We start from the raw sequence: 26,230 nt of genomic DNA, 5'->3' as shown, positions 1-26,230 counted from the left end.
TGTAATTGGTTTGTCTCTTCTCCAGGGGCTTCAGTATGTGGTGATTATAAAGCAAGGCCTCAAGTGTATTCTCTCCAGACGCTTCATGACTATGAGGCAGAGGACTGTGATAAAACCAGCAACATGGGTACCCTCAACTCATCCATGCTACATAGAAGTGCAAATTCCCTAAAAAGTCTGGAGGAAGAGGAAGATGTTACAGAAGTGGCAGAAGTCCCATTGCAGGAAAGGCCCAAACCTCATGTGCCTGCCCTGAGAAGGGCACGCTCACAGTCTAGGCCCCAGCAAGTCAAGTTCTCAGACGACGTGGTGGACAATGGCCATTATGGTGACCTTCCGTTACGTCAGCCCCCTATGAGTGAACGAACTCGCAGGAGAGTGTACCACTTTGATGACCAGGGGCAAAGCCTTCAATCTGGTCGCCATAGTCACCACCACAGGAGGCGTCGCAGTCGTAAGTCTCGATCTGACAATGCTCTTAATCTGCTACCCAAGGAAAGAGCACCAGTGTGCTACAAGATGGACCATAGAGGCAGGTCGCTTGGACCAAAGGGACACCAAGTCTTCCACGGTCACCTCAATCCAGCAGCCATGTCGGACTACAGACTACAGGGCCCGGATAGGGGAAGGTTCTTAGGATTGTACGGCGATGATGATGACTGGTGTTCTACATGTTCTTCTTCATCTTCTGATTCAGAGGAAGAAGGCTTTTTTCTGGGACAGCCTATACCTCAGGCAAGACCACACAGACATTATTACACTGACGACTTAGCCAGCCCCATTGCAGGCAAGACTGCTCCTCCTTACGACCAGTGGACCAAGTCCAAAAAGAAAAAAGGACGAAAAGGGAAAAATTGTATAATTTCATAGGCTTTGCTGAGCTTTATGTAATGCTGCCACTCACAATTGTTTCTTTCATTAATCATTTAAAGTACAATAGCAGTTTGCTTGCTATATATTGCCTCACCGCACTCACTTTACCCAGGTAATGGTGTTGACACTATATGTCTGTGGCATTACAAAACAACCAGAAAAGTATTTTATTGTAATACATATTTATAACACACAATCCACACAGTGCTAGTGCTTATTTAAAATGCTATTGTGATATATAAACTGCTGAATGGAAAATGAGATTACTATTGATGGTCTTTGTAACAAATAGCATAGATCCCAAACTATTGGCAGTTGGTTCGGGACCATTAAATGTGGATTTATGTAGCCTGCGACTCTTCAATTGTGTTGCTTCCAGGCTTGCGTGAGTAATTCAAAAGCACTGTGTGTATTACTCTGCTTCACCAAGGAGTGTACCAATGGTTTCACTGTATTGTAACCATTCAACATATACTGTGTCATTGTACAAACCGGAAAATAAGGCCATAATTTATAATGGTAATAAAATATGTCTACATAATGATTTTTGTGCTGTTGCAAGATATATTAAATCTTATAATGTAAAGGAAAGGGAGATTTGTTTATTTCAAAAGTTATGAATTTGAAACAAAAAGAAGAAACTCAACTTCAATTCAGAATTAAACAAAAACACACGAACACTAAAGGATGCTCACATTGGAAGCAGCAATAAAGTTGTACCCTAGTTATTGAAGTTAATTGCACGTACAGCGGAACAAGCAAAAAAAAAAAGGAAAAAAAACAACTCCTCCTAAAAATTATTATAATACATCATTAAGAAGTTCTGCTAGAACCTGAATGTTATTTCATCTCAAGTAGTTTTGGTAACATAATTCACGGTACAAATGCAAGTAAAAGTTCAAAGTTGGTATGGATATGATTTGCTAAAAAATTTTTTTTTTTTACATTTGGTTGTTTTTTAACTCAATAATACTGTATGTACTTCACTGTAACATTTTTAGTCATTTACAAAACTTTCCATCTGTAGAATTATGATAAACAGAATATTTGCAAAACATTTGAATAAAAGATTAGATTTTTTTTTTTTTAGTCCTCAGATTTCCAGCTCATGTCCAAGTAACCTTACATTGTCATTTTTAGCAGTCTGTCATGACCATGTCAGGCTGTCGTGTCCGGCTGTGCCAAGATTTCGTCCAGCTCCACCATGAAGCTTTTAATGGCATCTAGGCAGTGTTGCCGGATCTCCGACAAGTTCTTGTCCAGCGGAGCTTGCAGCAGACCATCCAAACTGGGCTCCTTGTCTACCAGCATCTTCACTACTGTGCAGAATGTTTCACAGTCCTGCCTGTAATTCTGCACATCAAAGAATAAGATTAAGACACGCAAAGTCAATACAGAACAAAACATGAAGTCACAGTAAAGTTAAATCACAATCTATTGTTTATTGTCAAACCCAGTATTAAGGTAAAACTTACTTAGTACATATCATTACTTTTTGATAAAAATGTCAACAAAAGCTTTATTATGATCAATGGGAAATATGATTACAGTATTGCACTTTCAGAGTTTACAAAATGAGATGTGTAGATGCAACAATTATAGTATTCCAGAATGTTTTTATATCAAAAGTTCATAATTCTCCAGGATAAAAAGGTTCTCTGTAAATTTCTGCCCATTTATGAATTATAAAAACACAAAACATTTTATGGATCATTAAAAATGACTTGATTGATTGATTGATTGAAATGGTTGTTCAATCAGATGAACTAAATAAAATACGGGTTGATGGTTCAATGGCTGGGTGAACGCAGACGGATGAATGACTAGGTGGATGGTAAACAGATGGAAAAACAAATGGACATATGGATGGATAAGACTTCTGTATGGTGAGTAAAGACTGAATTTTTTTTTTCCATAATAGTTTTTCCTTGATATAATTATCCTGACCTGAAAAATGTTTAAATAAAATTCCAGACTCCTCTAGAATGCTAAGAAATCCAGAAATAGGCAGAAATAATTTGTGAACCAGTGCCTCCTGGATGACAGCTGTGTTAAAAGGATAGGTATCAAGATTTATCACCAACCAAGCAAAAACGTTAACCTCATAAGTGAGTGCCTCTGTCACACAGCTGCTTAAATTCAATGAACCGCCTCATGTCTAACCACGACCCTAATGATCCCAGGTCTGCTTTATGGACATGTTCCGTGAAACAGGTGTGTGAATGAGAGTGTATGCGCCAATTCAAGGGCATGTCTGCCCAATAAGAAGAGAAGCGTAAGGTGTCGGTCTGTTTGTAGCATTCTTTCACACTACTTTGCCAAAAGCTTTCACATCCCCCTTAGATTTTACTGCTAACCTAAGATGGTTGTTAAGTTCTTTATAGAGAGCTCCAGGTGCAATCTTGCAATGTCTTTATCACCTGGGGATGGAAAGTGAGGTCCTTTATTGAAGCTGACAAGAGGTTTAGGGCTACACCATATGGCCCAAGAGCACTATGGGACCTCAGAGCTTAAATTACGTCTTCATTTAATATTCATTACTCAAACCTTGCCTTGTAAAATGCACTACTCATAAAGTCCACATTATTTTTCCTTTTTCCTTTTTGTCATCACCTGCTGATAGGATAGCAGTTGGTCTGGTCGAAAACAACAAACTTATCTTAAACTTCGCTCAGAGCGAATCAAATTTTATGAAGGACATTCAAAATAAGGGTCAAAATCTGAGCGGAAGCTCAAAAAGGGTGGGTCTTTAAATACACAGAGAAGGACAAAGAAACACAAACAACGTGACGTTTAGCCTGGAACAATGAGGATGGAAACTGTTCACCACATGACAACCATCTGCTGTGCTTGCAACTAAAAGAAGCAGCCGATGTTAAAAAAAAAAAGAAAAAGAAAAAAAAAGCTGCATTTAAGGACAGAACAAGATAAACATATAGGAGATTTTTAAAAAAGCAAGAAACGAATCAAATCACCAAGAGATCATACAACAGTTTAATTTTAAACTACTCATAACACGTCTGCAAAGACATTTCCTTCTTCAAGCCACCTTTAATTGTTCGCACATAAACTCCGAAAGGCCAGCTTAGTAAATGGATGATGGCTGTTACAGTGGAGGGTTACCCATGCCCACCACGTTCTTCACACTGCACCCTTAGTAAAACATTATGGGGGTATACTTATCAGTATGTGAATTTCTTTAAGCAGAAATAGGGATTATTACTACTTTTCTGTTCAAAGAAATGATATACAGTGAACCCTCGTTTTATGCGGGGGTTACGTTCCAAAAAGAACCAGTGACAGGCGAAATCAGCGAAGTAATAACCTTTATTTTTTTACGATTATTATACAATGAAAAACTCCATAATACATTGAAACCAAAGAACAAAACCTTTTGACAGGCCCAATCATTTGTTTAACAAATAAAAAGTACTGTATAAACTTTTTTTTTTTTACAAATAACTACTGTACTGTAAAATACTACTTTTAATACGAACTAAAGGCGGATTCCCGTGCCCGAATTGCGGAGATCAGCAACCCCCCCACCGCGACCTGAGTTATTGGATTAGAAGAGGGGGAGAAAATAAAAAATGATTATGAAAAAAACAAAACAAAGTACAGTAGGACAAATAGTGACTCAGGTGTATTTCACTGCTCTTCTGACTGAGCCGCTGCATCCTGACTCCACTCTGTAGCGTTTTTTTTTCTAAAGCCCGCGGTGCAGGTGTGTTTTTTCGAGAGAAGAACATAGTTATCGGTCGTTGTTGTCGCTCTTTTTTCTTCTTTTTTCTGGGCAAAAAGATTCTTATAAACCGACATGCCACCATCGATTATGTTAAATTTGGCAAGCTGTTTTACGTACGTGTACATATTAAACCGCAACGTTGTTGACACACAGGTAGAGGAAAAAGTGGAGAGACTGTTTAGCCAATCAGAATGCAGAACACAATGCAAATCCGTGAAGCAGCAAGACCGTGAAAGGTGAACCGCGATATAGCGAGGGTTCACTGTAACATGCTTTTCTTTTGGATCCTGTGTAAACACCATGATAAAGTGTTATCATTATGTTGTCTTATGGCGTTGACATACCAGCCAGATGTCATTTTCTATGGTGTTATTTAATGATCCTTTGCAAGTACTTCACTTAATCACCCGAGGCGTCAGAAGAAAGGAATCGGAGTACTGAATGGAGGGGTTGCGATTGAATTCCCTGGTTGTTTTTGCCGATACAGCTGTGGCGTCAACTTGTCCAAGTCAAGCGAATTTATCTGTGGAAGAAGCCCGCCTACTTGTTGCTCATAGAGAGCGGTACTTAGAAAAGTTGGAAATAGTCAGCTTAGGAACCGACCGACACCTTCTCCCTTCTGTCGTGTTTATTGGGTTTGTCAAGTCACAGAGTTTACCTGAATTCATGTCACATGATGTACACCACTATGATAAAAACGATACTGACACTTAAACCGGAGTAGACGTAAAAACGTACAAAAAAAGTCTAAAGGCTTGCCAGTTTTTTTATATACATGGTAGGCTACATAATGGGGGAGCATTTTATACATAGTTACTAATGATTAGATGCATACCTTCTCCATAATGCAATATTTGATTGCGTCTTACTAATCTTGCCTCCTCAAGCAGAATATAAACGTTAATCTTCTTCCCTTATAAAAAATGTTCCCTGCAAATCTGCGAATAAACCGAAGGATACCAGTCCCCATGTTCCTTCCTCATCTAAAGGTATCGCTATGTTAAAATGACAACTTTGGTTTCCATCTTTGTTCGCTTGTGCAGCCGACCACGAGGCACCCTATTTATGTTTTACTCATTTTTACAGTGAAATCAACTGAATAAACACGATATAAGGCTACCAACAGTCTGCTTTTTGACAAGCTTTACAGTAATTAATCCGCGGTCCATCATGGCAGAGTGGGCCACTTTCTGAAGAGTGGGACGTCACTTGCAAAGGGTCAACATTCTCTGCAACACTAAAGAATATACGGGAAAACACCAATTACTCCCGGTAATATTGGCTATATTTCACTGTACACGAACAACCACACACATTGGGAAAGGCGAATCCAATCAACTCTGACAGAAATATTCCAGACTGTGGGAGATGTTTGGAATCAAATGCATGCTTTTATGTCTACAGATCATGTCGAGCGATTTTGAGGCCCTGCGTAATGACAGTGTTTAGCCTGACCACAAGGAAGTGGGGCACTCACAACACGTGTGGCCAGCTGAGCTCAGGGTCAGCCTATTTCAGCAGCGCAAGTCGACTTCTCAGTTCTCTCTCAGCAAGAAAAAAGGAACGGCCATTGCGCCATTGCTCATTGTCTCGATATCCTCACAGAAATTAAGCACAAGGATGAAAAAACCCGTTTCTGGTTTAGAGATGAAAGAGAAAACAGATGCTAAGTGGGACACAAACATCTTGTCCCACAAACCAGTATCCCTTCCAAATCACTTCACTGTTGATTGAATGTTTGCCATCTCTCTAAACAAAGTCTTCTCCTTTTATCTCCCAAGCTACACTGCTGAGAGTAATTAAATGTCCACTTTATTATTCACCATTACACAGAAAAGCAGTAAAACAACTTTGGACTTTTTCACAGGCACATTCAAACAACACATAGTTTGAGACTTTATTTTTATTTCATGAATAAAACTCTTGAAAAGTGCGGCATAAAGTGTGCAGAACCACATTTTTTAACCGGATAGTTCTAGCTCGGTCAAAGTGGGTGCAGAACATCTCAAAATCTTTGACCCACTCTACTGCAGCATCCTTATTGATACCGCCACTTTTTCTATCAGCTTAGGCGGTCATGTCTCGTTAGGTTTGCAGTTGTAACAAAGTTTTTTCATCTTTTATTCTCCACCATTTTAAAACTAACCTGTCTGCTGTGTGGTGATGGTCTTGGTGAAGACAGTTTTTTTTTAGTTTTTTTTTTTTACTCAAGTTCTCAAACAAACTTCTGAGACTTTAACAAACCACGTTTACAGTGAAATATAATTATACGCAGCTGGTGATGTCTGAAGGCATGTTGCACTGGACTTTTAAGAGACGGCAGAGTAAAGGGGTATGAATACAAATAAAGAATAAAATTGAAATAAACTTTATTGTCCATAGGTAGGAAATTCAGGTATAACAAGCAGTAAGCAGAGCATTTGTCAGGTTTATATCTAAAAAGGTTTGAAAAGCATTTACTATTTATCTTCCACTTCACTTTAATTATGGCACACTTTGTGTTTAAGAGGAATACATACTTTTATGCACATTTCAAAGATTTAACAAACTTTGCTGGACAACAAGTTGTCCCAGAAATTACCACAATGAAGGTAATATTGTCGCTTTGAGACAATTTTCAGTTAATACTAACGCTGCAATTGGAAGACATTTTAAGTATTCAAAATAAAACAATGAAAAACAATAAATAAAAAGGAAATAAGAACCACACACACACAACCAAAACTACTGGTAAAACAGATTGTGAGGTCAAAACAAAATTGCCCTTCAAAAAATATCAATCATCAGATTAGAAATGATCAAAATCATTTTTAATTTATCATGTGATTAATTGATTAATTACTTTAGACCCTCGTACACCCTTTAGGAAGTGAGAAAAATGTTGCACAGTGGTTCTCCTTCATTAATTCCCTCTTGAAGCTAGGAGCCACAAGCTGATCTTAGAGCTTGATAGAACGGGGCCACACAAGATGGACAGCGGGCCCCTGGAGCAATGTCAAATCTGGGGTCCTGAAAGAGGAACCTCGAAAAGCGGGCTTGTACGCAAAAAGGATGTTTGCCGAGGTCCAAACTGTGAACATGCTGCGAGGAGCGTTGCTGGAATACCGCGTGGGGGTTGGGCAGTTCGAGATGCACACATGGGGTCTCGCATGGACTTTTTCGTGAGTTCAAACGAGCAGTGAGGCAGGCAGGGGTCCTGCATAATAAGGGAAGTAGGGTAATGATTTGAGGGCTGGTACGCATTAGGGGATATTAAAAGAGCCGTTTTAATCTCTCAGGCTTCAAACCGGACCTCACAGTGGTCGGCCTAATAGTCCCAATGGACATGTTTCATTTGCACCGGATGAAAGGAGTTCCTGGAATAATATTCCCACACTTTGTTTAGGTCATGATTTCTCTTTCACTTCGCAATGTTGTACTGAAGTTAGTCTCTTTAAAAAAAAATAAAAAAAGACATTGGTGTAGTGTGGCACCTTTAGTCATTTAACATTAGCAGGGCTACAACTAACAATCATTTTAGTTATCGATTAATCGGTCATTTTGAAGATTAATCAAATAAAATAAATTAGCAAAGTAGAAATTCGATTTGGTTTTTTTTATGCAATACTATAGATACATTAAAAATGAACAAATAAACAATTCAATTTCTCTTTTTAATGAGAAAATAAACATTTCATTGCCTAAAATGCAATTAGCGATCATTTGTAGCAAAGAATGAGTCTGCAGAGTAATACAATACTTTGCCAAAAACATCAAAATATGAAAAGCTCAGTTCTTTCTGATTGATCTGTTGACTTTTTTTTTCTTTGATTAACCGATTAATAACCAGATAGCAAAAGGTGATTAATAGATTTTCTTCCAGAGAATTTGAACTGGGCAAAGCAAAAACTATGCCACAGGGGTTTTGGGTAGTTTTTTCTTATTTCATCTTAAATAAATACAAAATCTATATATTTTTGTACAGATTTTACTTTTTTTTTTTGCTCTGAATGTGCCATTCTTTCAGTAAATAGCCTTTTTTGTCTCAGCTAATGCTTCAGCTAACAATAAATGGATTACTAATGGATTAATCGTATCAGCCCTAAACCTTAGTGAGGATGTTTTGGTCCTGTTCGCCTTGACAGCAACCAATAGGAGCAACTCTTTCAAACCAAAGTGAGGAGCCGGTGGTCCGGCTCTGCCCACCACCTGATCCGCCCGCCCACAACAGTAACATCTGTGTGTGTGTGTTTCACAACACCTGGGCTAGATGTTACAGTAAAGGAGCAGTCAGAGTTTCATTCTCTCACCATATCTGTGGAGACAGCTGGAAAGGGAAGGGTGAGCATGTGTGCACTAATGCCAAGGGATGCACCACAGTGTGGGTGGGCCACCTGCATCCTGCAGGGCAATTCCTGCCCTGCTTTAACGGGAACAGATAAGTGGTACTGTAGCGTAAAGTGATGAATGAGCAGGAAAAACGTGCAGCTCCGAATAGCACGGCCTCAACAGAAGTCCCAATCTGAAGCAGGACTCTCCTGCTTCCTTGTCAGACTTTTCATCAACAGAACACCCTTCTCATGTAGGCAAATCTTTTTAGAGCTGTTAAAATTTTACACTATTTTCTTTTTTACAATTTATAGTAATTTTAATGAGCACTCTGCACTGCTGGTCAGTTGGCTACAGGTAGGCTGCAACGTGTATCCATAATGCAATAAAAATGCATTAGAAAAATGTCAAAATGCATCTAAATTAAAGCTAGAAAGGAAGATAACGATGTATTAATTTGCACCCACTAGAGAAATCGAGTAGATAAGGTTCATATGCTGTCGTATTTCATATTTTTTAAATATGACAGGTGAATTACGATGGATTGGATTGCAGCATTTTATGTCTGGATTTGATACAAATTTTTTTAAAAGATAAGATGTTCTGTTTCCGTTGACCATATAATTACGCAAATTGGAATTCTGAAAATAAATATGTTTAGTGGAAATCGCTAATTTAAAAAAAAAAACAAAAAAAACCCCACATTTTTCAATAAAAAGCTTTTGCGCTAAGATGAGGTGGTTTTTCCGTTATTGGAATTAGCATTTCACAAAACTACAATGGGAACGCTTTTTCCGTATCACACGAGTCACATAATCAACAGCCGGCTGTTACCACTGGCAGAAAAGATGGAGAAGACAACAGGAAGTGGTAGGGGGATGGTGGCGCAGAGTCTTATTTGATGACTTGTCGCGTGAACAAACATTGACAAAATTTTGCGAACATTTGTAATACAAACATAGCCGAAATACTCAATGGTTTTAAAACCTGGGGAGAAAACAGTTTGTTTATGGGTAAAAAGACACCATTAGAAGGGTGAAAATGGCAACATGTGGGTATGGAATGGAAGTAGGAATTGGGGAAGAGATTAATTGGGGCTGAGTTTACCAGGACAGCAGTATCATTGTTCACATTCAAGAAGAAGGCAAATCTGAAGCGTAAAAATGAGCATCAGCATTAACTTACTGGCAGATTTCTGGAAAATATTTAGGTTAATGTTTGGTTTTATACATTTTCCATTCTAAATCAAAAACCGTTCAGATCCGAAAGAGTCAACAGGAATCACAAAGCTTTTGCCACTTTCCGAGTAAATGTCCTTACCTTCTCAATTTCGGCAACTTTAGCCTTAATGGCCTCCGATCGACGTGCCTTTAAGTCCTCCTCTGGCATCAGCTTTGGCTCCGTGCTGGCAGCCGCGACCTCCTCCGTCTCTGCTGCAGATGCTGATGGTTTTTCCTGGCAGGCCAAAGGTCGAGGGTTAGAGCAGAGGTCAACCGGTTTAGAAACTGGCTCTGATTTCAAAGCCTTTCGAATAGAGACAAGTCTGCTCTCTTACAGGTGCCAGCATCTTGTTTGCATGTGTCTCTTATTAAGCAGTCTGCATGTCAATGGAATAGCAAAATCTAGGAATAGCTTTCTGAAATTGCATCCTGATGGACATGATGCAAATAAGCTATACTTAAATTCAGCAAAAATGAAATATCTTCAGACTTTGTACGTTAAAGAGATTATTTTGGGTGTTATTTAGGGTGACTTTAGGGTGAACAAAGAGAAAAATATGAAGCGAATATGAAAAGACTTTGCATTTTTGACAAAGTCAGTGTTGGCATAGACTTATAAATCCTTCTACTTAATATCTCACCTAGTTGAGCTGTCTGAATATATACAATAAGAACATTTTAAAACTTCAATTTTTGCTGAACTAATCAGTAAACTGATGAAACAAATTCGATAAGGAATAGGCCTGTCACGATAGCAAATTTTGCTCAACGATTAATTGTCTCAAAAATTATTGCGATAAACGATAATATTGTTTGAAGACCTTTTTACACTGAAAATGACGTAATAATGCATGCGATTTCCTGCCAAAGATAGATACACTTTATTTTCAAAAGAACACTTAACATTGGAACTGATAAACAAAATAAACAAAACAACCAAAAACAAAAATAAAATGGATTCTCAGTCTCCATGAACAAAAAATGTACTGGTAAAAAAACTAAACAACATAAAGCCAAAGTGGAAATAAATACTACATTCAACCAAAAGAGTGCAGATTATGAAGTGTGTATATTATGTTGCCCTTCAGTAATAATTAGATTTAAATAGAGAAGATGGGCACATCGACTACCTGATGCAATAGTTCACACTACATGATTTTTTGCTCCTATTTTCCCCTTACAACAATCTTAGAACGTTGGTCTTTCTAAGATTGTGTGGTGTGTTATGGTAGATCGTCGTTGCCGCTCCGATCCAAATCAGGGGTTTTCCCCGACTGGGATCTTTAATTCCACCTGTTCAATGTGACAGGTAGCCAATCAGAAAGCGCGGATTCTCCTCCTCCTCCGGATATTTATTATTTACGGGAAAATAATAAGAAGGGGCGAGGGGGATAAAAAACTTTATTTACAGATCCCCCGACCTCCCCAACATCGCTTTACTCCTTTGTTTCTTTTTTAATTTTGGTTTTGTTTCATTTTAGCTCGTGTTTCCGCCAGCGTTAAATTTGTTGCATGTTAGGACAGAATGGTGCGCTAATCAGGCGTGTTAAAGTAGGTCAATGGTTTATAAACTGTTACAGTGGGTCAGAAGCTTCTTGCCTCATGCAACAGGGTTTCTGGGTAAAAGGTAGTAAATTAAATTAGCTCAAATTAAGACCAGGTAGTAGAAGGTAACCAATACAATTTGACTTGGTAGTAAATTTAAAAAAAAAACATTTCATGACCCCTTCAATATATTTGGAATTTTACATTGATGCTGAATTTTTGTTTTAAGTTCCTCTAACTATAAAATCTGTATTAAAAATTAGATCTACTCCCAGGACCTGAGCTGACGTTGATAGACTCGATTGGTGTCGCTGTCCGATCTGTTGTGCGCCTGCGTGGTGTTGAAAGCGCCTAAGGTGTTGAGACTAGTGAGTCACCATGAGAAAATATACATTTTCACGACTTCGCCTGGATGACTAGGTGGCTGTAAAATATACAGAAAAATATATAAATATGACCTCGTGACTGCGATCAAACCGAACCGAGCGGAACATCTACAGTTCATTAGCAGCGGATTCCTGCAGGGGAGCAGATGAAAAGTTTTACACTGAATATTGGACTACAAAATGGTGAAACTCTTCTGGGTTAAAGTGGTGGATTTGCTGAGTAACTGGTTGGATGTAGCGGTCCCATTGACACTTGCCCTATACCTGTTAGGAGATAGAACCCAAATAACAAATAAAAATGGGTCGGGCGGTAAAGTGGAGGGACCAGTGGTTCCCTGGCCCCCCTGTTCCAGCGGATCACTTCCAGTTCAGACTTGTGGGAATAATGATTTAGTGCCCACAGATTCTCTTTTATTTCATAATAATGCTCACTGCGTGCTATTATCACCCCTAGCAACAGTTGCCATGCTGCTGACAATGATGTCATCAGCATGACTTCAAATGATGTCTGTGTCAGAAGGACCTTCTAAGGATGACTTTGTGATGTCATAGAGTCCGTGACATGACCAGCTGATCAGCTAATTCTCTGGTCAGTAAACAAAATTCATTTGGTCTTAACACAGCTGAACAAAAATGACTGAAGAAAGCTCACAGAGTGAGGTTTACTTGAAACCTAAGGACTCTTTCTGGACAAAAATCAAGAAAAACTTCTCCAGAAGAGTCCATCCTTGTCCAAGAAGCTCCGACTACAGGAAGAAAAATTTTCTCAGCCAACTGCTTTGGAAAGTGATCGAAAAATCTGCGGACGAACCAACTCTGCATCTCGTCAAAGAGATATTTCAGCAAGAACATAGGAGAATTTTGCTGTTGCTTTTGAAAAGAACCGGAGAGTTAAATGTGGACGTGCTCTCTGAGGTGTCAGAAGAACTCAGTGGTAGAATTTTTCAAAGTATTGCCAGTGATTCTTTCCACTTTGCTTCTGGGCTGCATTTCATTGCACTGCTTGATTACCCGGAGGGACATGAAGTTATCGTGGAAAATTTCAAATGTCACCTTGAGAATCCTGTTCCTCCAAAGAAAAGATTTTCTTTTGCAAAAGAGAAGTTCATAAAGACATTTTTTCCTACTGAGGACATGTACTCAGATGAAAAGTGCCTGAGTGAGGATTATACTAAGGCAGACATGGACCCTGAGCAGTTTTTGAGGGATGCCAAGAAGATGGGTTTCAAACGTGGCACCGAAGAAGAAAGAAAATATAAGGTACAGAAAATTCTTTGGAGATTAATTTATAAGTCTAGTTATAGATCGAGTTATGGACATTACAAAAGGAAGCACACCAAACCGGTCCAAAGAAAGCTTTCTCCAAGACTGTGGGAAGCAGTAAAAGACATCTATTTTGTTTTTTTTGACGAGATGGAAAGGAAACACTGCCAAGACATTTATCAACTTCTCTGTGGCAATGATGATGTAGTTCAAGAACTGCTATTCAAAATGATAAGAAGTGACAACCCAATAGTGATTTACAAGGTCATAGAGTGTTTCAAAAGAACCCTGGCACGTCCCAGGAAAGTTAACCTTCAAAAAGACTATCTTAGAAAAGCATGGAAGGGCTTTCAATATGTTGTCTGTTGTGGAGAGGATTTAGAGGATACCGACGATTATCAGAGGCAAAAACCGTCTCAGAGGGAACCAAACATTGAGCCTCGTCCTGCCTCAGAGTCGGGACCTGCTTCAGAGTCAGGACCTGCCTCAGAGTCGGGACCTGCCTCAGAGTCAGGACCAGTCTCAGAGTCGGGACCTGTCTCAGAGTCGAGATCTGCCTCAGAGTCGGGACCAGGCTCCGAGTCGGGACCTGCCTCAGAGTCGGGACCTGCCTCAGAGTCAGGACCGGGCTTTGAGTCAGAACCTGCCTCTGAGTCAGGACCTGTCTCCGAGTCGGGACCGGGCTCCGAGGCAGGACCTGCCTCAGAGTCGGGACCTGTCTCCGAGTCAGGACCGGGCTCCGAGTCGGGACCGGGCTCCGAGTCGGGACCGGGCTCCGAGGCAGGACCTGCCTCAGAGTCGGGACCTGTCTACGAGTCGGGACCGGGCTCCGAGGCAGGACCTGCCTCCGAGTCGGGACCTGCCTCCGAGTCAGAACCGGGCTCCGAGGCAGGACCTGCCTCAGAGTCTGGACCTGTCTCCGAGTCGAGACCGGGCTCCGAGGCAGGACCTGCCTCAGAGTCGGGACCTGTCTCCGAGTCAGAACCGGGCTCCGAGGCAGGACCTGCCTCAGAGTCAGGACCTGCCTCAGAGTCAGGACCTGTCTCGGAGTCAGGACCGGGCTCCGAGTCAGGATATGCCTCAGAGTCATTACCGGGCTCCGAGTCAGGACCTGCCTCTGAGTCAGGACCTGCCTCTGAGTCAGGACCGGGCTCTGAGTCAGGACCGGGCTCTGAGTCAGGACCGGGCTCCGAGTCAGGACCGGGCTCAGAGTCAGGACCGGGCTCCGAGTAAGGACCCGCTTCTGTTACTTGTAAGTTGGTGCACTTGAAATAAGATAAAACTAAGATATTTGCACTAGAACCTAAACAAAAATGCTTGGTAAGAAGTTTTTGCAGTGCAGAGTGAGATGTTGCTGCTGCAATAAATGACTGATTGATTCCAACACATAAAATGGCTTTTTACACGTCTTCACCAGGTGTGCTAACAAATCTGTCTCCACATGCCTTCAGTTTTTCAAAATAAGAGAAGAAACTAAGGTGAATCAAAATGCCACAGTGCCTGGATGCAGGATGCAAGAAAACAAAACATGACGTTTCAAAATCTCTGAATTTGAAAAGTCCAAAACTTGCTAGAAAAAAAAATCATATATGTTCTAAAATAAAACAAATACATGAGTTTGAGTCAAAAATGTCTATAGATGTCTATAGCTCTGCTCACGATGAAATTAAAATTATAAGAAAAATACTTTGTGCTTAACATTTCCTATTAAGAATAAATAAAATTGTCATTGAAATTTAATGACCAATGTGACAAGGACAGAACATTGTCTGGTTCTTTAATTGGCAGATTTATGTACATTTTGGTAGATTTAGGAGGGTTTGAGTGTGTGTGTGGTTCTACAAAACAAAGTAAACAAACATAATACAAATTACAATCCAAAGTATACATCATATTAGCAGGCTACATAACATATTAGTCACATTCTTGTCTTCTAGACCCAAAAGGCTTTACTAGGCCTAAGCCATATTGGGTAACATTCTTCCCATTACTCCAGTCTTGTGTTTCAGTTACTTGTAATGTTAATTAAAGTAAAAGATAGCAACATGATAAAAATCACTAGTTTAACCGAAAACTTAGCTTAGTTTAACCATAGCTTTTACAAAGTGAGAAAACAAAAAATGTTCAGAGTTACAAAATACACAAATTATCTTTCTAAAACACAATATATATATATACATATATATAATACAATATAAATATTGTATTATGGACACACACTTGTAGAAACTACATAAAATGCCTCCAAACATGGCTACTGCCGATTTACACTGCTACACCCAAAACAAAACATTGCTCACAAAACTGCCGCGCCCCCTAATGGCCAGGATAGGAATTGCTCCACAGTCAGAGCAGCAGCAGCAGCATCTGTATTTACACTTTGGAAAGTCCCATCAAAGACTCAGCATTTCACCAGTTTAAGAGCCAAATTTTGACAAATTAAAGAGAAAATTGTTCTCAGCACGCAGAAGTGCTTGACTTTATAAGCTCCATCTGTTTTACGTTTCACACATACCTTAAAGGAATCACTACATTATTAATGATTAATTTCCATGTTAGCTAAACCCCATTTAAACTTTATGAAATCAAAACACAGACTTAGCCAAGCCAATAAATATCCAACCTAATGAGGTAACTGAGGGGAAATCATGGGGCTGGGTAGGCCTGTCACGATAGCAAATTTTGCTCAACGATTAATTGTCTCAAAAATTATTGCGATAAACGATAATATTGTTTGAAGACTTTTTTACACTGATTTAATGTAAATGACGTAATAATGCATGCAGTTTCCTGCCAAAGTTAGATACACTTTATTTTCAAAAGAACACTTAACACTTGAGCTGATAAACAAAATAAACAAAACAACCAAAAACAAAAATAAAATGGATTCTCAGTCTCCATTAACAAAAAACTCACTTGAAAAAAAAAAACTAAACATAAAGCCAAAGTGGAAATAAATACTGCATTCAACCAAAAGAGGGCAGATTATGAAGTCTGTATATTATGTTGCCCTTCAGTAATAATTAGATTTAAATAGACAAGATGGGCACATCGACTACCTGATGCAATAGTTCACACTACATGATTTTGCATGATCTTAAAACGTTGATCTTTCTAAGATTGTGTGGTGTGTTATGGTAGATCATCGTTGTCGCTCCGATCCAAATCAGGGTTTTTCCCCGACTGGGAGCTTAACGCAGCATGTTGAATGTGACAGGCAGCCAATCAGAAAGCGCGGATTCTCCTGGTGTTTTCTGAGGGGAAGTTACAGAGGGGAATCCCAAACAGCTGACACGGCGCAACCCGAAGTCCAGCGGACATTGGAGATGATATGTGGAAACAACATTAATGTTTATTCAACATGCAAAGAATATAGAAATGACAAGAGGAGGAGTTGGAGCGAAATTGCTACCGCAGTTGATAAACCCGGTAACTTTTCAGCTGTTCTTCGTTAACGTGACATAAATAGGTTATAATGATTTTCATTCAGTCAGGACTGACACTAGCCACATGCAAAGCATGTAAAGCATTGATTAATGCCTGGTTTTAAAATTAGTTCACTGAACTTGTAGTCATTATTCTGTGCCCATTGTTGGACACCACATGGCAGGACCGAACCGATGGAACAGTTATACCTAGGATTTTTGTCGGCTAATGTGTGATCTGTCAGGTTTTGAAAATGGGCCGACAATCGGCTGACAGCTGGGCTTTACACTAAGTAAAATGAGGAAGGGAGGGTCAGTGGAGAGCACTGGAGTTGAGCCTTTTTTCATTCAGTGTCTTTAGCTGAAAGAGAAAAAGGTCGGAAGAGACGATAGTGCCGATAATTAAAATGACGTCGATAGTTTTAATTTAGCGACAGGCCTAATAAGGAACAAAATTAAGTTTCAATGTGAGTTATATACAACACTGTAATATCCTCATAGATATTAAGATTCATTACATTTAGTTAATAACAATAAAGAAAATATGTTGGAGATATCGCTACTTGTCCATGAAAAGGTAAATAGGTTGATCTCTTTGCATAACCATCACTTACTGTGTTAATTGGTGATATAATCATAAAGCATATAATCATAAAAGATAAATTAAGTTTTTCCACAATCAAAAGCAACTTTTCACTGCAAAGCTGTTTGACCCTCTTAACTTTAAACCTTGCCCTGCGACAGACTGGCGACCTGTCCAGGGTGAACCCCGCCTCCCGCCTGGAACATAGCTGGAGATAGGCACCAGCAACCCTCCCGACCCCATTAGGGACAAAGGGTGAACAGAAAATGGATGGATGGATGGATGGAACTTTAAACCTACCAATCACTTCAGCATAGAAAGGTTTTAAAACCAACTAATAGAGACCAGTGACAGTAAACATACAAATTACCCCCAAAAAACAGTTTTCATACTTTATTAGTCACAAAGGCAGCATTTTTCATTCTTTTATAGTTGAACCAAAACAGATCCACAATAAAAAAAAAAGAAGTTTAGATCGGCATTTTTTTCCACAACATACTGCTGAAAATGCTTTCATAGTTGCATATAACAACAGAAAACGAGCGAAAAAGCAGCAAGAAAACCTACAGAAAAACGGCAGAACTAATAATCAATGTCATGGTAAACGAATGCGAGTCTGACTCTTCGGAAGAATTAAGAGTAGCTCAAAACGTTTGCACAGTGCCATATAGACTTGTACAGAATGCGTGCAGATCAAATATTTTACCTTAGCAGAGAGTGAGCGGTGAGGAGAGCCCTCTACAGAGCTGCTGGGAGTGTAGCTCTTTGTTGTGTTGGACTTGTCTACGGAGACAAAATCATGAAAGGGCTACAGTTCATAATCATTCTCATATTCCAACAGTAAACACAAAGGTCTGACAAAAATTAGACGACTACAGTCATGGTGGCCACAGCGTTCTCTCAATTACTCTTCTCCCTATTAAAACGAAGCCCGGAAGAACATCTTTGTGGGTTGCCGTCTGGAACAAATGTCGCCTCAAAACGCAGCATGTTTCTTCGTGTAGGGACTGCAATGCTCATTATGTTCTTTTTCTTCCCTCCTTGAACTCCATTGTTTGACATTAGCCACAAAGCCTCCTTTATCCCTACACAATAATAAAGTCATGGCATGAAGATGAAGCTGCAAATGTCTCTCATCTGTTTGTTTTTTGTTTTTACTCTAATTGTGGGGGCCTCCCAAGTCAAAGAAAAATGAGTTTGTGCAATTCAGTCGTTTGGAAATTGTCCCCGTTTGTCCTCATTTGGCCACACCGCTTTCACTTAAAAGAGAACGTAGATAAACGTCGGCCGTTTTGTCATTGTTTGAAACCATGAAAAGTGTTTTATTGTGATTAGAGCGAGGTAATGTTGAGTTTTTCCATGCGTAGTTAGAGGCACAAATACCCGTTCACAGGTCAAAGTTTTGCTTCAAACAAACTGTATGCTGACATCTTGGTGAAAAGTTACCGATTCCTCTGAGCTGCTACTTTTGTTCCTTCGCAAATTCAGGCGGGAAAACAACCCTTCCATCGGAATAAAAAAAACCAAACAAACAAACAAAGAGACGGAAGATCCAATAGGGAGTTTGTTTCGAACACAGTGATATTAATGAAGATGTGACAGAGACAATGCACTCTGTTACCAGGCAGGTTAAAGATTTCTGAGTATTCTATTATAATTGTTATTAGTGTTTGGTGGTGGTAACTGTAATCGGTCAAATTTTTCAAACAAAAACCTACCAGTTAGTCTTTGGTTGTGAATAAATCTTATCAGAAACAATAAATTGCTTCCAAGTAAAGTAATAACTGCTCCTGGTTCACACACGACTGAACCAAAATCTACTAATTTAAATCTCTCACCTGTTTTGAAGTAAACAAATCTTTGTGAAAGTTATTTAACTTATTTCATTAGTCCAGCTACCAAAGTCAAAAAAGAAATTAAGTAAAATAACAGACTGAAAGTCACTGTGGAGACACAGTTAAGGCTGCGCATTTACTGCTCGCGCAGTGAGGAAAAGGTCATGTTGTGCATCCCATGACAAACCACCCCAATAAACCAAAGGTATCCTTTTTCCCAACCTTTAACAGAGGCTGTGTGTGTTTGTGTGTGTGTCTGTAATTAACATCCCAACATGCTACAGCCCACCCTGACCCTTCACATTACACACCTCTTCTAAAAACAGATGCCTTACCTGGAATGAGTGAATTCCTTTGTTTTAATTGTTCGTGTGCGTTTCTGAAACATGGGAACATTTTTGTTCTGCTGCTGCAGCTGCAACAGGAGAATTACTTTCACAGGTTACGTGTCATGTAAAGTGTTACGTGCTGCACTCCTTCTGTGATCTGTTTGCGCTTTAAGTCTTAAGTTAAAACTTTTAGGTTGTGCCTTACAACAGAGTGTCGGATGGTTCAAAGTGGCAGTCTGTTACGAGATGTCATAAAACCCAATGGTCACTGGGTCAGGCGGTCAAATTCATTAGTGCCGGGGTCCGAGCACAAATTTACAATCGAAGACGAAACACAGCGGAGGAGAGTTCATGACGGGTTCAATCGAGACTAACACCAGCCTGACTCGTGTTTTGGTTCACCGGATAGTTTTGCTCTGGTGTAAATTAAATGAGAAAACCAACTCTGTGTGATCTTTAGGATATTTGAGAAATTGCTTAATGAAAACCAAATCAGGGCAACCTGAGGGCGAACCATTTTCAGGAGCGTCACTCATCTGACCACACTTACGCTTCTGCTGGTATGTGTAGCCTTTGTCCCTGTCGGGAGAGGAGCTCCTGTTGGTGTTGGATCCGGATCGGACGGGCGGATGGCCTTCCCTCCTTCCAGGTGAGCGCTCCCGAGTGATGACCAAGGATTTAGAGGACCTGTAGTCCTCATAATCCTCCCTAGTGTATAAATATTAAGCAGCGCAGTGAAAATTTGACCTATTTACATCTGAAGTTCAGGACATTTTTTTTCTCCATATCAAATATTAAGTGGGAGTAAATTCATGTTACATATCAAAGTTAGTGTGTACTTGAAAAGCACATATCATGTCAAGGTTTTTATGGAAAGAGTAAAGTGAACAAAATGGATTTTGGAGCTAAAACATCCCACAAATCTAATGAGTCGTAAATATATTTTTTGCATGTGGGGAGAAAAAAAAATGCATTTTTGGTTTCATCTGACTCGAGCTGCATGACTCTGAAAACCTTTGCAAGGCATTACATAAACAAAGGAAAGTTGAAAGCAAATTAGTAATTTCCCTTCACAAGTGGAAAAAAAAATTAACAGTCCTGTTAACAAAACCAACTATTTGTGAACTCTGTTGCTCACTACTTGTGAAGTTAGCGACATGTCCGACACCCACCTTGGAGGAGGACCACTCCCTCGACCTCTCTTTGGGAGATTGTGACCTCTGCTCCTGTTCCTGAAATCAGGGAAATTTAAAAGAAAAAAAAGGATATGAAAAAGACAAGCATTCTGGGTACAATTAGGTTCATCCTTCAGGGTTAAGGTAAAAAATTTTAGCCAAAACTTTTAAAAAAAAAGTAAAAATAGTACCCACGTTCTGCCACCTACGAGTGGTGTTCGACAACACATTGCTCTTGCTGAATAGCATTAGAAAAAAAGTATTTCATTTCTAGTTACTCTATTTGATTGTCTTGGGAATCTCTGTAGGTAAGATCAAACCAAATTTGCCCATTAACGTTGAAAGTTAATGCTGTTTAAATCTGATTAAAATGCCTTTGAGAGCTAAGCAAGTCAAAGTCAACAGATAGGTGGTTAAACCTCAAAACCATACCATCAATTTTTATTCAGAAACTCCACAGACACACACATGTCTGTTTTCCTGGGGAAGAAGCTGTCCAGCTGGTTCTCCTCTCAGAGAGGGGTAAGGAGTGGAGTGGGGGGAAGTGACTGGAGGGGTGTTTGGCTAAGTGAGTAGACACTAGTGCCCTTTGTCCTCTTCTTTGGCCTGGCATGACTCCTATACTGCTACCAGAAGCTGCTGGTATGCACAAGCAGCAAAATAAGAGGTTCGTTGATGGAGTCGTTATAATTGCTGAATCGCTCCGATGATCTGAGTGGGATTTAATTTCTATTCCTAATTTCTGCAATTAAGAACACTTTATCTGTATACGTAAAACATTTTTATCCGAATAGTTATTTACAAACCAATTTTTAAAGTAGCAGAACCATATTCTTTCCGTTTAGCGGAATGCTAAAAGAAAAGTAAAGCTTGATGCAACTGTATTTATTAATATGCTCCAGGTTTATTACATGAAAAGAAAAAGTTCATGAATGCTTCTCATGTTCATCATCATAGAACAGACGTATCGCTCCATCTGCTGGTCAAATTGGTAAATTACAACATAAATGCAGTGGAGATTGTAAAATAGCAAGGAGAGTAAAACAATGTTACCTTGAGCTTAACTGATGCCTCAAGTCATCTCTGCTGTAACTCTGTTGGGAGTATGAGCCTTCCTGTAAAAACAAAACAAAAAAAACATTTTAATATGACAAAATATAACCACTAGCAAAATGCAGCTAACTTAGATTTTTAATCGTGTTTGAAAAAATTTCTGGGTATCTGTGAAGAACTTAAGAAATTCCACAGGGAGGAATAAATGGACCGACAATCATCAGCCACTTCATTAGGTACATCTGTTCAATTGTTTATTAGCCCAAATTGCAAATGAGCTAATGATATGGCAGCAACTACATTCATTTATCTTACTTGTTATTAATTGCCGATTGATGGTTTATTAGATAAAAATTTGTTCCAGTCGATTAGCTAATAACGTCCACTTAGACCTCCTTTTATAGCTGTAATTTGACCGCCATCCAACAGAGGGCGCTACTAGTCATCCTTAAGCGGAGTCCATATTATCCCAACCCTGTCAAAACCTAGCAACACTCAAACAAGTAAACAAAAAAAAATATATGCTTTTGGTTCATACTGATGGACAAGTGAATAAATCGCTATTCATGCATCTACCTTAAGCCAGCTAGTTTTTGTTACACCTCACGCCATAATCTTCCTACATTGCCTGTGGGAGTGTTTTTATGTTTTTACAATGTGCTCAAAAATGCAGTAAAGGAAAAAAAAGTTTGATTCAATCAGTAGTGTGTGTTCTATTAGCATGCCTTAAAAAAAATAAATAAAAAAATAAATAAAATCAGAGTACTCCTTTCCTACCACAGTCATGTCCTTTGAGTTGACTTACATTTCGATGTGGTGGAGAATTTCTCCGATAGCTGCCATAGTTTAGGTTTTCGTCATAGTACTGACTGTCATCAGGTTGATAACCGTCTTCGCTGTGATATCCTCTTCCACTCTGGTAGTTGCGAGGGCCTCCGTACCGCTGGTCCTCATATCCTCTGTCAAATTCCAACCCCGGGCGTGGCATAGGGTTCCTCTTGTCAATAATATTGACAACTCGATGAACTATTACCTGAAAGGACCAGTTTTGACATTTCATTGAAATGATTTTAGTATAATGCAGCAATAACGCCAGTAATAACCACAATGCTGCATGCCAACAGGCATCGCAAAGCAACCGTTTGGCATACCTCTCTCGCATCCGTTGTGGTAAAGCGCTCTTCATATGCCTCTCTGATAGATTTTCGACCATGCTGATAAGCCACTACAAAAAACAGTGACAGAAAACAGAAGATGTACGCCCGCAATACTTGTTAAAGTTATCTTTGGAATCCAAAGTACTTTGTACTAAGTTTGTATTTTTTAAATAAATTGCAACCCTCTTCTGCCTCCAAGTTACTGGATATTTTCTGGAAGCTGTTCATGTTTTAAAGATGACTTCTATGAGATTTGGATGCAAAAACAAGTAAAATGCTGTTAATTACACTTACTTTCAGGTTAGGTTCTCTGCTCTGTCTGCTGACGATGTCTCAGTTGAGAAAAATGAACCTATGAAGTAAATACATAAAAACAAAATTATAAAAAAGCCAGTTATCACAGTGTGGAACATGCAATCACACACAAGTGTCTCAGCTCAGTTCAACACAGCAGGACAGTATGACTTGCTAATTGTTGATTTCCTTCAGCGAAATAGGTCAGATTCATCGCAGTAGCTACATAAGCATACGTTCAGCTAAGACTTTTATTGCATGGTGTAGAACATGCTAAAGCATATTAACAGGAAAAAAAAGTGAAGCCTATTAACCTTTTGTTTGCGATCATGATTCAAAGCAGCCGGTAGTTTCTATTTCTATTTTTCTGAACAATTACAAGATTCAAGGAACTCAGTGAAAAGACTTATAGATTTATGTAATTTGGGGAAAGTCTTTTGAATCAATTTCTAAACATCTTGAGATTAAACTGTACTTAAATACAAAGATTTTAGTTGAGTCTTCAAATTTCCCCAACTCTGTACCAAGAGGCAAAATGTCACCGCAGGTGAAAGACCTTAGGTTAGGGTGTTCAGGAACAGTCTAAGAACTACAAATGGTCATGTCTGCCATTAACAGGAACAATTGGCTTGTTGTACAGCAGCGTGACTGTAATTTCATCTGCCAAGCGGAGAGTCCAAACGCTCTGAAGAAATGTTTTATGTAGAGATGTGAAAAAGATTATTAGGTTACAATGACTGGCAGCATGAATGAAGAACCACGCGGTGCTTTTTAACTGCAGCTTTTAAGCGTGGTAGCATCATACAAAAGCTAGATGGCTGAAATTTGGTTGTTCTAAGAGGAATCAAATATCAAATGTGCATCAAAGCTAATTTCACAGCAAATAGCACAGGCTAACTTTACCCGCATCGAATGGCACCAGCTAAAACCTCGACTCTTTTGTAGGCTTGTACTACACTTAAAACCCAAACACATGCTAGGAGACAAGCTAATTTAAATGAAGCCTTCCGATTATGATTAAAAGGGTGATAAAATATCAATCCAGAACTGTGAGAAGAGGCTATTGACAGCTAAAAGAAAGCATGCAGTTGCTTGACGACATTCAACCAAATCTCTGCAGGAGCGTTTAAAGTATAAAAGTAAAATTTTAACTTTGATTACGTGTTTGCTACACAATTATTTCCAAAGAAAAAAAATGGTCCAAATGCTTCACTAACTACTACGACGTTAAGATCCATTATAAAATTATACATGTCAATGTTCTGTTTTATTTGTAAATAGTGTGAGGTTTAAGACCTCTACGCAAAAAGCCACACTCTCTGATGAATACCCGACGAACGTGTTTTAGCATCATTAGCGAAAACATCCCGCTACACCAGCAGCACATGCGGAAGTCATGTGAAACTCACCGAATAATGAACTCAGTTTCGCCCCTTCCGGAGAGGTCTGCCTTACATTGTCCTTCTATCGATCTCTGGTTGGATGTAAAATTCCTGTTGCTTTTTGCTGATTCTTTCCTCTCTGTTTACAACAGAAAGTACATTAGGAACTCTGCAGATGCAACACCATTATTTTTCCTTGTTTTCTTCTTCGGTGACGAGAATGTGTTTTGGGAAAAGGTGAGCACCCTCTAGTGGTCGATGTGGCTCATGTTTCACCGGACAAAGTCACGATATGGCATTGTTTCGGAGGAAAAAGGTAAAGTGAATTACTGCAAATAGTTTTTGCGTGCATCAAGAATGTACTTGTATACCTATAAGTATATAAAAGTAAAATATAAGACTATAATGTATACTTCAATATTAGCTGAAGTATTTCTCTCAAAGACCTTTTTTAGTTTTAGTTCATTTAATTTGAAGGTAGTTTTTTTCCCACCTGTTTAAAAGTTATGTAATTGCCAGTTTTAGTTTATTTATTTATTTTTTACCTAATCATTTACTTGTATTTTAATTTTAATTGGATTACAGTTAAACTGTTTTCTTTTATTTCTATTGATATAATTACAATTATATTACAGAGTAATTTGTGAATTGCTTCCTATATTTCAGTACCTCCTCATGTTATAAAACTGAATTTGAAACCCATATGGTAAAATAATAAATTTGTTATTTAACCATATGGTAAACCATATAAATACACCATACATATTTTACATGTTTATATGTATTGCAGTATTTATTTTGCAATTTGATGAATTTCATCCATGAGCCAATAAATAAATGTGGTTATATACATATGAATTACATTACATACATACAATAAGTAAATATTTCTTCTGTAATAAGTGCCATTGACAAAATCAGTTTTTATCAAGTACAGGAAATCAGAAAATATTTTTAAAAGTAAACAATTCAATGTTTAAACATTGATTTAATTATGTAGTTTATTGTGAAATGTATTTCACTCTTTAAAAACTGTTCCATCAATTCAACTTATTTATATATTAACAATACACAGATCCTTTCTTCATAAGTAATTTCAATCCAATCCAACATGAATTCCAGTTTATTATTCAAATTAGTTTAAAAGGCTTCTGTCTAAGGAAACCCAGCAGATTACATCAAGACTTGCAGCATTCACTCCTCCTGGACAAGTGTGCAGCTACAGTAGGCAGTCGCTTGCTTTGTGTCGTTGACTTTACAGCAATCCCTCATACTGAGCATGCATGTTGCGACAGTGGAAAGTAAAAACTCCCCTTTAACAGGAAGTAACCTCCAGCAAAACCCGGAAGTACCAACTGCCATCTGCCAAGATCAATTAGGGGTTTGAGACAACAGACCAAATACACAAAATAGGTACAGACTTTCTATGTAAATGGAAAGTAAGCAGGAAGTCTTTCTGGGCGAATCAGTCCATGCATACAGTTATTTAGATATTATCATGTATGACATTCAAATTAATTTAATTGATATTTTACATTTATCAACAAGTGTATTTTAATTTTTATGTGAATATTTTATAAGCGATAAATCATTTAATGAACTGTGGCACAGTTCATTAAATGAACCTCCATACAAAGTAAGTTATATTGATGTTTTG

At 38.8% G+C, this 26,230-nt stretch overlaps 2 protein-coding genes across 4 annotated transcripts in view; one reads left to right on the top strand and one right to left on the bottom strand.

The window, feature by feature from the left end:
* Positions 1-1,417, top strand: part of prickle1a (prickle homolog 1a) — a 30,897-nt gene extending 29,480 nt beyond the window's left edge. For both annotated transcript variants that reach the window (XM_028035775.1, XM_028035768.1), the window contains exon 9: positions 26-1,417. In XM_028035775.1, coding sequence (XP_027891576.1) covers positions 26-870 — 845 coding nt within the window. In that variant the 3' untranslated portion in view covers positions 871-1,417. The remainder of the gene's footprint in view (positions 1-25) is intronic.
* A 38-nt stretch (positions 1,418-1,455) lies between these two features.
* On the bottom strand, positions 1,456-24,791 carry LOC114155743 (periphilin-1). 2 transcript variants are annotated; one of them, XM_028035789.1, is made up of 10 exons: positions 24,601-24,791; positions 23,192-23,249; positions 22,892-22,965; positions 22,546-22,773; positions 21,741-21,802; positions 20,685-20,744; positions 20,063-20,223; positions 18,055-18,131; positions 10,247-10,381; positions 1,456-2,226 (listed from the first exon to the last, which is right to left on the bottom strand). In XM_028035789.1, coding segments are annotated over exons 2-10 (993 nt in total). In that variant the 5' UTR covers positions 23,193-23,249; positions 24,601-24,791; the 3' UTR covers positions 1,456-2,031. The 2 variants fall into 2 exon arrangements, with proteins under 2 accessions (XP_027891590.1, XP_027891600.1); XM_028035799.1 differs by having other exon boundaries at positions 20,063-20,220.
* Between the last annotated feature and the right edge of the window lie 1,439 nt (positions 24,792-26,230).

Source organism: Xiphophorus couchianus, chromosome 2, assembly GCF_001444195.1.
Source record: "Xiphophorus couchianus chromosome 2, X_couchianus-1.0, whole genome shotgun sequence".
Taxonomy (NCBI): Eukaryota; Metazoa; Chordata; class Actinopteri; order Cyprinodontiformes; family Poeciliidae; genus Xiphophorus; species Xiphophorus couchianus.
The sequence above is the reverse complement of the archived record's forward strand: the minus strand, read 5'-3'. Positions and strand labels throughout refer to the sequence as shown.